This window comes from Aquarana catesbeiana, linkage group LG02 (assembly GCF_042186555.1).
Source record: "Aquarana catesbeiana isolate 2022-GZ linkage group LG02, ASM4218655v1, whole genome shotgun sequence".
In the NCBI taxonomy this organism is placed as follows: Eukaryota; Metazoa; Chordata; class Amphibia; order Anura; family Ranidae; genus Aquarana; species Aquarana catesbeiana.
Genome location: NC_133325.1, coordinates 684070413 through 684084074, shown reverse-complemented (window position 1 = coordinate 684084074; position 13662 = coordinate 684070413). Strand labels below are relative to the sequence as shown.

The 13662-nt window shown below is 45.6% G+C and overlaps 1 protein-coding gene across 2 annotated transcripts in view; it reads left to right on the top strand.

The window, feature by feature from the left end:
* HIP1 (huntingtin interacting protein 1) overlaps positions 1 to 13662 on the top strand; it is a 224296-nt gene that overhangs the window by 74901 nt on the left and 135733 nt on the right. Inside the window, exons 1-2 of one of the 2 annotated variants that reach the window (XM_073616750.1) lie at positions 4393 to 4446; positions 11069 to 11132. In XM_073616750.1, coding sequence (XP_073472851.1) covers positions 4408 to 4446; positions 11069 to 11132 — 103 coding nt within the window. In that variant the 5' untranslated portion in view covers positions 4393 to 4407. Of the gene's footprint in view, positions 1 to 4392; positions 4447 to 11068; positions 11133 to 13662 lie in introns of those variants that run through there. The other variant, XM_073616751.1, reaches the window with a different exon arrangement.

The following is a 13662-nucleotide window of genomic DNA, read 5'->3' as shown; positions in this document are numbered from 1 at the left end:
CTGAGAGGACTACTGAGGCAGGGGGCTGGTATATTTTCAGAAAGCTATGTACAGCCCCCTACAAGCCCCTCCCACCAGCCATGAGCTGCCTGCATTCCATAGAGAAGCACAGAGACCCAGCAACATCAAAAATAAGGTTTGTAATAAAAAATAGAAAGATTTTATATAAAAATGACATTAGCATGTTAATGAGGAAGCAAAGGAAGAACCAAGGAAGGAAAATATAAGTGGATTAACCTTCAGCTTTAACTCCTTGACGCCAGCCGCACGCATATTTGCAGCCGCTCGGCAGGTGGGCCCTAACACCGAACAACCACATATATGTGGCCCTCTTAAAACTACATGTGACCACTTACAGCCAATTACAATGGTCGCATGTGGACCCTGCCCCGTCTCCCGGCATCTGAAACCCCTTAAAGGGCACTGAGGCATCGGCGCCAAGGGGTTAAAAGGAAGCCAGTGATGTGACATGTCAGGTATTTATTAATTCGTGCAGACGAAGGTCCAGTTCACACCACATGCAGTCCAGTGCATTGTTTTTATGTATCAATTGGAAAGGTTATATGGTTTCCAATGGCATAGTTCACACCAGTGCTGCGAGTTCCAGAAAAAAAAGTAGAACATGCTGCATTTTTTCTGCAGTGGACTGTACTGGAACGCAAGAAAATGCATCAAAAACGCACCAGACCTCAGTACAGTGGAAAAAAAAAAACAGGAAAAAAGAAGAAATAAAGCATTTGGAAAGCATCCGGAAACATATCAAAAACGCACCAGAATGCACCAAAAATGCATTGAAAACACACATGCAGAAATGCATCCGGAATGGATCTGGAGTGCGTTTTTGGGCCTGTTCACTCATAGAAATGCAGTCCGGATGCGTTTTTGCATGTACGCTTTTGACACGATGCACTCCAGTGCATTTTTGATTAGTTTTTGATGCAGTCCAGTGCATTTTCCCCCTCTTTTTTTAACCTTAAATAAAGATACAGTAAAACCTTGGATTGTGAGCATAATTTGTTCCAGAACCATACTTCTAATCCAAACCACTTGTATATCAAAGCGAATTTCCCCAAAAGAAATAATGGAAACTCAGATGATTCGTTCCACAACCATTTATTCATAAGTCCTTCAGTTTATAGTCCATATTAAAGGAAAATTGTTATCCATACTTCAACACTGTATGCTGGCCTAGGCCGACAAGGCCCAGGCCTAGGGCAGCACTTTGCAGGGGGGCAGCACGGAAAGAGTCCCCGCTGGCTTGCGCTGTTAATGTAGAGCCAGTCTTATGGGGCGGACTGGGCTGAGAGGTAAATACATCTAGGGCCCCCATAAAGCAGCCGCACTGCTTCCAGTATGCGGCGGCTGGCATTCCGCAACTGTGTGTGTGTGTGTGGGGGGGGGGGGCGCCACTTCTAATTTTGACTGTCCTATCATCCTGGACCACAAACCTTCCTCATTGTCCTATATGTTTTCTGCGGCACCATTGGCATGGTTATATCTTCATAGTCCTCTCTATAAAATTATCAGAAATTTGTGCTTAAAGTAGAATTATAGGATTATAGGCATCACTTTTTTTTTCATTTTGGATAGAATAAGGGAGGGTTATAGCCCCTGTCAGTTTATTTTTTATCATCCCTGTCCCATTGCAGAGATTTCCCTTCACTTCCCTCCCCCATAGACAAACAGGAAGTGAGAGGAAATCTATGCAAATGAAGGGAATCCATTGCCCCCCCCCCCCCCCCCGGCCCTCAGAACTAGTGTCCCCCCATTTGAAAATTTCAGGGCGGGTCTTAAACAGGAAGGGGTGTGGCCTTGTCAGGAAGGGGTGGGTCATATTTCAATTAGGGGGTGCACAAGTTTAGTCAGGCCTAGGGCAGCACAAAACCTAAATACACTACTGGCCAGAAGCATTAAAGGCATAATGAAATAAACCTGTAATAAACCTGGGCAATTCAGTGAAAGAATGTATAAGCAAAGGTTACCTTTCTTGTAAATGTTAATGTGGGAGAAACTCTGCTGTATAATTTTTACCTATAGGTAAGTCTATAATAAGGCTTACCTATAGATACAGTAAATATCTCCTAAACGTGCGCCTGACATCACCGGTGCATGCGCTCTGAAGGAACAGCATACCTGTGCCGTCCCTTCAGAGCTGTGCCATAAACAGCGACTCCCGCTCACGCTCAATGAGATTGACGCCATCGTGGCTCGGCCATTCATATCGCCGAAGCCCACAAACCCTGAAGGAAGACTGGATGAGGATGGAAGCGCCTATATCTTTTGACCTTCTAATGCCGTGTACACACAAGCGGACTTTCGACGGACTGAACTCCGAAGGACTTTTTGACGGAGTTGCGACGCAACGGACTTGCCTACACACGATCTCACCAAAGTCCGACTGATTCGAACGTGATGACGTACGACTGGAATAGAATGAGGAAGTTCATAGCCAGTAGCCAATAGTTGCCCTAGCGTCCTTGTTCGTCCGTCGGACTAGCATACAGACGAACGGGTTTTATGACCGGACTTGAGTCTGTTGGAAAGATTTGAAACATTATTTCTAAAGTCCGTCTGATTTTTTGACAGCAAAGGTTCGATGAAGCCCACACACGATCAAATTGTCCGGCAGATTCGTTCCGTCGGACCTTTGCTGTTGAAAAGTCTGGTCGTGTGTACATGGCATTTCTGTGTTGCTTGCATTAAGGTAAAAAAATGTTTAGGCATCAGGATCCCCCCTTACGCTTTCCTGAGCTCTCGTTCAATCCTGCGCTGTGCCATCTGCAGCTCTTCTCTCCCCCTCACTTCCTAGTCTCACTGGCTTTGCTGAGGCATCCCATGTATGTGCATGGGATTTACTATTGCAGCATGCTGATCTCAGCATTTAGGGCACACTCAGTGTGCCCTGGATGCAGAGCACACTGCGCATGCACAGTGGCGCCATCAGCTGGAGCCAATGTGAATACCTCCTAAACGGAACACGTTTAGGAGACATTCACTGTACCTACAGGTTAGAGTTATGCCCTGTACACACAGTCGGACTTTCCGACGGAATATGTGCGATCGGAGCTTGTTTTTCGGAAATTCCGACCGTGTGTGGGCTCTATCGGACTTTTTCCATCGGAATTTCCGACACACAAAGTTTGAGAGCAGGCAATAAAATTTTCCGACAACAAAATCCGTTTGCATAAATTCCGACCGTATGTGGACAATTCCGAGCACAAACTGCCCCGTCTATAGTCCCGACGTACGTGTTTTACGTCACCGCGTTCAGAACGATCGGATTTTCCGACAACTTTGTGCGACCGCGTGTATGCAAGACAAGTTTGAGCCAACATCCGTCCTTAAAAATCCATGGATTTTGTTGTCGGAATGTCCGATCAATGTCCGACCGTGTGTACAGGGCATTATTTTTAGCTTACCCGTAGGTACAATTTTTACTTTACATTTTTTAAATTGTGTTTGTTAATTTTCTTGACTGTCAAAAAAAGGGGGGGGGGGCATTTAAAACAAGTCTTTATTTTATTTGCAAATAACTTTAAATGCTGTGTACCAGAAACATAATTTTTGTGTGATTTAAAAAGGACAAATTATGGAATAAAATAAATATCTAGTAACTATCATACTTTTCCTCTTGAGTACCAGCCTTCATTACCAGGCCGTTTTTCAGTTCACAGGACTGTAATATGTGACTCAATCATGAAATGCTGTACCCAAATACATTTAAGACAGACAGAGCTTTCTTTTGGTGATATTTAATAACCACTGGGTTTTATATTTACTTATACTATAAAGGAAGAAAACTGAGTTTTTGAAAGAAAACCTTTTTCTCTTACTTTTTCTTAAAATAGAAATGGCAGGACAGTAAAATAAACATCCCAACATTTAATTTTATTCGCAATTTTGGAAATGAAGAAACTCGCTGGTATTGAAGTGGTTTACACATGGAACTTGGTAATGGTAATGTTTGTACAGGACACGGAGGGAGGAGGTAAATAGATTAATGTACAGCAGTGGTGACCTGTTCATTAGGGGCGCAGGGGCCCCCCCAATCTATGCGCCTGGCCCCTAATCTACATGCAGGGTGCCGGACGCATGGATTTTATTGCGGTTTTTATTTTTTTTTTTTTAGAAGCAAGTGATTAGAGCCAGAGGCTCTAATTGGCTTATAAAAAGGGTGGGCTCAGGCCGCAGAGCACTACGCCCTGAGCCCACCCAGTTGTGTGACAATAGCGAATTAATATTCACTATTGTCTTCCTGATTCTCCTCCGTCCATTCAGGAAGCGGATGAGACCCGATTGGCCGAGAGGAGAAGCCATCGCATTGGCCGCCGAGCCGTGGGAAGGAGAAGGGAAGCCGCCGAGGAGAAAGCCGCCATGAAGCCCAAGACGCAGAGGAGGAGGAGATAGATGCAGGAGGGACCTGAAGCTGCCCACAACCTGGATGGAGTAAGTGCGGGGCTGACCGACAAACAGGGGGCGCTGAGGTGGGAAGGGGGTGGCTGTTGGTGTAAGTGCAGGACCGGCCGGGGGGGGGCAGAATATCTTGTTTGGCGCCCCCCCCCCCCAAAATATACAGCACCAACCGCCACTTAGGTACAGGTCACGTATATTGAGATGATGGAGATGTGGAGGGTAATTTGCAGATGTTCAGAATGGGTGAATTGAAGGGTTACTATACAGATCACTCACAAGATGGAGATCAGATGTACGGGAGAGAAAGGGGAGGTGAAAGTGTTAAAAAACCTAACCTTTTTTTTCGGCCGCTAGTGGGGCTTAAAAGCACTCTGCTAGTGGCCAAAAAGCGCTGCTAAAACGACGGTAAAACACCGCTAAAACTAGCGACGTTTTACCACTAACACTGGGCGCTTTCAGTGTGAAAGTAGCCTAATGCCCCGTACAGACGATCGGAAATTCCTCCAGCAAAAGTCTGATGCGAGCTTTTGGTCGGAAATTCCGACCCTGTGTATGCTCCATCTGACTTTTGCTGGCGGAATTTCCGCCAGCAAAAGATTAAGAGCAGGTTCTCTATTTTTCCGACGGAAAAAGTTCCTATTGGAAATTCTGATCGTCTGTAGCAATTCCGACGCGCAAAATTGCTACGCATGCTCGGAAACAATTCGACGCATGCTCGGAAGCATTGAACTTCATTTTCTCGGCTCATCGTAGTGTTGTATGTCACCGCGTTCTTGACGGTCGAAAGTTCTGAGAACTTTTGTGTGACCGTGTGTATGCAAGGCAAGCTTGAGGGGAATTCCACCGTCCAAGGTTTTTCTGACGGAAATTCTGATCGTGTGTACGCGGCATAAGAGTTCCCTTCACTGGAACTAAGGGGCCAAGCCCAACCCCTGAAAAACAACCCCACACCATAATTCCCTCTCCACCAAATGATTTGTTCCAGTGCACAAAGCAAGGTCCATAAAGACATGGATGAGCGACTTTGGGGTGGGGGATCTTGACTGGCCTGCACAGAGTCCTGACCTCAACCCGACAGAACACCTTTGGGATGAATTATAGTGGAGACTGCAAGCAAGGCCTTATTGCCCAACATCAGTTCCTGACCTCACAAATGGGGGTATGAATATTTTTTCAAGGCACTGATATATAACATTACAAAATTATAATGTTATTGCAAAATAGACAGACCCATAGCAGAAATGTGCTTTCATTTTGTACAGAACACTGTTATACTTAAACAAAAATTAGCAGTGAGAGTCAATTCAGCAAATTCCCTGTTGTGTCCACAAATGCCTGCCCTTGTATTGCAGGGGAAGTGATATTCTGCATTGGTGCACATTGTGGCTGACAGGACAGTTTAGGGTCACACCCCCTTAGTAATAAGCTTGTATCCGATATTTCTCAATATACTGTATGGCAGCAGGGTGCCTGTGACTAATTCTCAGAGGAAAGTAAAGTCTGTTAATTCAGGGAAAAACATTTCCCCATTTTGTAGAATATTTCAGGAGATGTAGTTTAGGAAATGGTAACAAACGGGTAGATAATATAGAAAGCAGGTACGAAAGAGGCACTATGAAAGTTAAGGAATGAAAGGTATGAAAGTTGGCAGTCTGCTATGAAAGTATAAAGTTTAATAATGTTTATCAAGTTCAAGACGTAACTGATCACAGGCACATAACCACTTGTTGTATAGAGAAGTTATTTATTTCAGTGGTCTGTTCCCCCCATCCGGGGATATCAAGTACTGGGCACGGCATAATGTGTTTAATGGCTGACATGCCCAGTTATATCGTTTCCCTTCTGGGAAATAAACTGCATAAAAACAGGAAAGCAGCCAACAGAATAGTTTCTATTTATCTCAGTGTATGTCAGACTGAGCCTTGCAATGATTCACCCAGCTTACTCTCCCCTCCATTCCTACTGGGAGCTCAGGGGGGGGGGCCATATTACCTTCCTTGGCCTAGAAATGTGTAATACAATAGTGGCTGCATCAGAGAGGATCACCTCTCTGATGCAGCTAAAGCTACGATCGTTTTAGCAGCGCTTTAGTGCACTAACGGGGCGCTTTTAATTCCCGCTAGCAGGCCAAAGAAGGGATTAAAAGCGCCCATGTTGCGGTGCTTCTGAAGCACTTTTCAGGTGCTGGCCATTCATTTGAATGTGCACGGCGTTTTGGGAGCGCTCCCAAACCGCTCCAAAGATTCTGCTTGCAGGACTCTTCCAAACGTCGCACAAGCGCACCTCCCCAGTGTGAAAAGACACACTGAAATGAATAGGAGGCGGTTTACAAGCGCTATTTCTAGCGCTAAAACGCCTGTAAACTGCCTCAGTGTAAAAGGGGTCTAATAAGATCTAAACTTCAGAGAATGCCCCAGACTGTTGGCAATCCATACAGGCTTCAATTTCTCCCATTCAGCTCCACTGGCTGTATAAGAAAATTCAGTGGATTCCCTGAAGGAATTCCCTACAGGAAGCTGTCACTCTACTCAGGCAATCATAAGAAGCCAAAGTATTCTCTGCCTCCCACAGCCGCACAGATACACACGTCTTGCCTCGGCTTCTTATGATTGGCCCGGTACAGGTGACAGTTTTCTGGTGGGCTCATTCTGTTGAGCGGGATCTGAATACGCCTCAGCTCATCCCTAGAGCTTACAGGGCCACCCATGGTTTAGCAATAGTGTCCATCAGATTTTAAGAGATACATTTGGATGAAATTTATTCTTTAAAGGGGCTGTGAGAGTTTTAATGCAACAATTTTTCCTGCAAAATGACTGTCAGTTGAATATAGAGTGAATACAGAGGTTTAACTGTCTCTAACCTCCTTATCATACATTTTCCTGAAGTGAACTGATAGAGATCTGAATACAGAATGCACAGGCTTCATGTTATCTGATTCTAGATCAGTTTACAGATGTCTTCTGGAAATCTCTTCTCTTGAACTTCTGCTTATCTGTCTCCTCCCCTCCATGGCACCTTTCGGGGGGGAGGGGGGAGCGGGTACCTGTTTTTGTGACAGGTACCCTGTCCCCACTTCTGTCAGACCTCGCGGTGGCGAGGTACGTCAGAAGTCCGGCCCCCTCTTCCTCCCTCCCCCTTCCCTTACCGTCAGGCCAGTAGGAGAGCGCATCGCACTTCGCTCTTGCGCAGTAGGGACCTGGCCGTGAAGCTGAAAGGCTTCACTGCTGGGTTCCCTTACTGGCAGTGGCAGCGGCAGCACACGGAAGCCGATGGAAACATCAGCTGCGGTGCCAACATCGCTGTCCTAATATTAAAAGTCAGCATCTACAGTATGTAGTGTAGCTGCTGACTTTTAATTTTTTGAGGGGAAGGCGGAACTCCACTTTAAGCCAGCCACATAGATCGATATTTTGCCGGTTTAGCAGGGACTGCCCGAATTTTGATCCATTTATGGGCATCCTACTTATACAAAAGTCGATCTACCATTTGGTGTATGTATAATCTGCCTGTTTTTTTTTTTGTTTTTTTTAGAAATTCATAACTGTGCTCTAGGGATAACATGTAGCTCTTTGTAGCAAAAAATTTCTCCTCGCTATTCCATCCTCATTTTAATTACCCTATATTTTGTCAAACTCACAAATATTTACATATTAAAGTGTTACAAAACCCATAACAGTAAAATCAGTCTGTATATGTAGTAAAGCATGCCGGTTATACTCACTGTGGAACCTAAGGGGTTAATCCCCTGCATTGTGTAAAAAGGCTGCTTGATCCTGTCTTCTCTGATGCTCCCCTCCTTCCACTGTCCCCTAATAATTTCCTGAAAACACAGAGTCTATGGAGTCAGGCTGCACGTGCTCAGTTTGGTGTGTATTGCTAGAGAGATTTTTTTTTTTTCTTGGGAGAGTGCATGTGATCAGCACAAGGCCAATTAGCACTGTCCAGACAGAGGGTCAGGGGTCCTGCTGCCTCATAGGATAGTCAGAAAACTCCTCCCACAAGCTTTAACCAGTACTTGGCTGGACATTAATAGACATTAATAGAAGTCACAAGACTGCTATACTGTATATTGCTGATGAGAAAAGGTATTTAGTAGGGTTGTCCCGATACCACTTTTTTAAGACCAAGTATAAGTACCGATACTTTTTTTCAAGTACTCGCCAATACCGATTACCGATACTTTTATTTTTAATGTCACATGACAGTGTTTTTTTTTGTTTTTTCACATTTTTTTTTTTGTTTTTTTACAATGCTTTCTTTTTTGTGGTGTCTGTGTGTTTTTTTATTTACATTTTTATTATTGTATTTTTTTATTATTATTTATTGCAATACTTTGTGTGTGTTTTTTTTTTTAATCAGCCCTGTTGGGGGGCTTTGGTGAGATATCAGAAGTCTTAACAGACCCCTGATATCTCCCCCTTGAGACAGAGAAAGAGACCGAGGATAGAGATTCCCCAGTCCCTTCCTCTGCAGCCTCAGCTGCACTGAAAATGAATGGAGAGAAGACAGCGGCTCCTATCCATTCATAAACTGAGACATCGTAATCACAGGAGATTACAATGTTTCAGTCATGTGAATGGACAGAGTCAGCTGACTCTGTCCATACAATAAAGGGAGGAGGATGACATGGAGAGGGACAGCAGAACGGAGAGGGACAGCAGAATGGAGGGGGACAGCAGAACGGAGGGGGGCAGCAGAACGGAGGGGGACAGCAGAACGGAGGGGGACAGCAGAACGGAGAGGGACAGCAGAACCGAGGGGGACAGCAGAGGGGGACAGCAGAACAGAGGGGGACAGCAGAACGGAGGGGGACAGCAGAATGGAGAGGGACAGCAGAACGGAGAGGGACAGCAGAATGGAGGGGGACAGCAGAACGGAGAGGGACAGCAGAATGGGACAGCAGAACAGAGGGGGACAGGAGAACGGAGGGGGACTGCAGAACAGAGAGGGACAGCAGAACAGAGAGGGACAGCAGAATGGAGGGGGACAGCAGAACGGAGAGGGACAGCAGAACGGAGGGGGTCAGCAGAACAGAGAGGGACAGCAGAACAGAGAGGGACAGCAGAACGGAGGGGGACAGCAGAACAGAGGGGGACAGCAGAACAGAGGGGGACAGCAGAACGGGACAGCAGAACGGAGGGGGACAGCAGAATGGAGAGGGACAGCAGAACGGAGAGGGACAGCAGAATGGAGGGGGACAGCAGAACGGGACAGCAGAACAGAGGGGGACAGCAGAATGGAGGGGGACAGCAGAACGGAGAGGGACAGCAGAACGGAGAGGGACAGCAGAATGGAGGGGGAAAGCAGAACGGAGAGGGACAGCAGAACGGGACAGCAGAACAGAGGGGGACTGCAGAACGGAGGGGGACAGCAGAACGGAGAGGGACAGCAGAACAGAGAGGGACAGCAGAATGGAGGGGGACAGCAGAACGGAGAGGGACAGCAGAACGGAGGGGGACAGCAGAACAGAGCGGGACAGCAGAACGGAGAGGGACAGCACAACAGAGGGGGACAGCAGAACGGAGGGGGACAGCAGAACAGGACAGCAGAACAGAGGGGGACAGCAGAACGGAGAGGGACATCAGAATGGAGGGGGACAGCAGAACGGAGAAGGACAGCAGAACGGAGGGGGACAGCAGAACGGAGGGGGACATCAGAACGGAGAGGGACAGCAGAACATAGAGGGTCAGCAGAACGGAGGGGAACAGCAGAACGGGACAGCAGAATAGAGAGAGACAGCAGAAAGGAGGGGGACAGCAGAACAGAGAGGGACAGCAGAACGGAGAGGGACAGCAGAACGGAGGGGGACAGCAGAACAGAGGGGGACAGCAGAACGGAGGGGGACAGCAGAATGGGACAGCAGAACGGAGGGGGACAGCAGAATGGGACAGCAGAACGGAGGGGGACAGCACAACGGGACAGCAGAACGGAGGGGGACAGCAGAACGGAGAGGGACAGCAGAATGGAGGGGGACAGCAGAACGGAGAGGGACAGCAGAACGGAGGGGGACAGCAGAACGGGACAGCAGAACGGAAGGGGACAGCAAAACGGAGGGGGCATGGAGGAGGATGTGGTTACAGTCAGCGGTGATTGCGTGTGGGGGAATTACAAGCACCGATCACTGCTGTATTGATTTCACTAAAGCAGCTGAAAGCCGCGGGGGGAGAAGCTTGTAACTCCCCCACGCGCCAATCACTGCTGACTATCCAGGTATCGGGGGAAGCATCTGGAGCATTTGCCCGAGTACAAGTACTCGGGCAAATGCTCGGTATAGGTACCGATACTAGTATCGGTATTGGGACGACCCTAGTATTTAGCAGTTTATATTTACTAAAATAATTGCATTTTCACCAAGTTTTAATATGTTCTGTAGCCGTTAAGGGCAGTCTACCTTAGGTTAATGCTTTACGTGGATTTGTAGAACTCTCAAATGTTTGTGATGCATGTAATACACATCCTGTCAGTTGGCGCAGAGAGAATTTGGGCCAGGGATGGCATTCCAGCTCTCACTTTTAAAATCCCTTATAATGCCTCTCCACTAGGCTCTGGGGTAGCGGAGAAGCAGCTGCATTGCTGAATGTTGCCTTTACTGGTTTATTATCAGTCTATTGTGTGTAGGTCCTCTCTCACCTCTCTCTTCTGTTTCCTTTTTCAGACTGTGAGTATAAACAAAGCTATCAACACTCAAGAAGCCGCTGTGAAAGAAAAACATGCAAGAAATATCCTTTGAAAAGAAAGAAGCAGGGGATGCACAAGGCTGCGACACAAAGGTGTTCTGGCAGGGCATGTGGGAGGAAGGGATCACAATTACTTCTAAATGGGCCTTTACAACAAGAAGTGTAGCATTGTGACACCTTTATAGGTTTAAGGCGGGGGCAGAAAGGGAATGCCAAATGGTAGAGCACATCAGGTTTTTTTTTTTTTTTTGTTCCCACAGGGCAGATCTGGCAGCCTGTCAGGCTATTCTTAGGATTAGAATTAATATTTTACATATTCATAAAACACGCTACTTTGAAAGAATGGAGGAGAAGGCTGATCCTGGCTTAGCAGCCGGAGACGCGACTTTAATGATGTGTTAGATGTGGTTCTGTTGGCCATGATCATTTCTCTTATTTTTAAGTACATTGGTGTCGTTAAATTTCTGTTCTTGAAAATTATTATTTTTTTCTATGCAACTGTTTCTGTAAAAAGCAGAAATAGGTTATTTAAAATACATCTAAAACCATTTTTCTTTTTCATTTTGGAAGGAGTGGGGGAAAGGTTAGAACCCCTCTCAGCTTTTTGATTGATCTCTGTGTCTCTGCTGGGTTGATTTACTCTCTCTATTGATCCTGGTGACCACTGGCATTGCAAGCGAGGGAAAATTAAAAAAAAAAAAAATAGCGGTCAATAAAAGGTGAGGGTAAAATCCTGCAGGAGGGACACTTATTCTAATGGCAGCTGCCTGGGAGGGGGTTTACCTCACTTTGGAGAGATTTTCTCTCACTTCCCACCCTATACTGACATATTATAGGTTTACATAAGAAACAATGGTTTCGCTCACACACAACATTCATATAGCTCTTAAAGTTTGTACACACGGTCAGAAAATCTGAAGATAAACTTCGTCCGATGAACGATCTGCCGATTTTCTGATCGCTAGTATGCTGCTTTTGACCACCGATTACGAATTGTCGGCAGACAAAAACTGAATGTGCAGGCTTGAAAATTTTTGTCTGATGTGACCGCAACGTCCGATTTTCTTTTCATTAGTACAGTTTTCTGACAAAAAAAAAAAATCTGAAGAGCAAGACTAGGCATGCTCAGAAATGAAAGAACACATACAAAACAATTCAACACATTACATCACTTCTGATATTGAATTCTGCCGTCCGAAAATTTTCTGATAGTGAGTACCCTCTTCACTTTCAATTTGAGACTAACATCAGACAAAAAACTGACAAAAATTCATCCAATAATCTGACAAGGCTTTAGTAGGATTTAGTTTAGTAGGATTTTCCTGCTGTATTTTGTGTCTGTTCTTCCTCCCAGGATGCCATCATTAGGATATCATTATTTCAGCCAACTACTAATTTATTTATTATAAGTTATGGAGAATCCATTGGGGGAGGAACATTTGACTAAGGAAGTTGGAAGAAGATAGAGATTCTGTTAGGGATATCCTGAGTGATCCAAGAAGATAACATGTATCTTAACCTGCCAGCATAACAAAATTTTGTGGTTGGTTAAGTGCTCTGGTCACCCTTAATGTCGCTCACTATAGAAATAAAAACAAAACCAGATTGTATAATCACAGGTTCCCTTGATACTGCTTTGTGTCTGCTGGCAACATTGGAGTCTAGTGTACCATATTGTTGCCTTTACAGCTTGTGCAATGCCCCATCCTGTGGCAACTAATCATACCACGTGTCTCATTGAGAACATTGGCCATAGATCTCTGCTTCTTTGCCAGCCTAGAATCCTGGAGTTACTTTGCTCCCTGTAAGTACAGTATTTATCGGCGTATAACACGCACTTTTTCCCCCTGAAAATAGGGTGAAAATCGTGGGTGCGTGTTATACGCCGACAGCGTACCTAGGAGGGGGACGAGTGCCCCTGGAAATCACTGAGCTGTTGTCTCCTCTCCACTCTGCTCTCCGCTCACTCTCACTCGGCTCTAACTTGGCTCGCACGTCACACAAACAGTGCTGCCTCCAGCCCCGGCATTGGACCAGTGTTCTGTCTATCACAGGAGCTGGTCTAATGCCGATGGTGGAGACGGGACTGAGGTTTTTTTTCCTGAAACATCCCTCTTAAATTGGGGTGCGTTTTATATGCCAAAGCGTGTTGTACATCAATGAATACGGTATTAGTCAACCTAACACAAGGCCGGGCATTAAAGAGAACGCTACATGATTACTTCTAGATACACAAATCTGGTATGAGACTCTAGTTGTCTGAGACCCTTGTGCATCTGGTAGTTCCAAACCAATCTACTTTTGATCCTGATGCTTCTTGGATTTTTATATACATGGTACCCTGCTCGGAGTTGAGCGTTAAAAGTATTGTTCAGTTAAAGTGTCTACATCATGCCATAATTCCCACTCACTTATCATTTTCAAAATGTCCTACTCGCTTCAAACTGTGTTCAGTGAATTGTATAGACTTCAGTTGTGGCACGATCCATTGTTTCTCTTGGTGGTGAAGATCAATGCAATCCTTCAATATTGCTGATGTTAAAGTTTATTTAAAATTCTTCAAGTAGTTTCC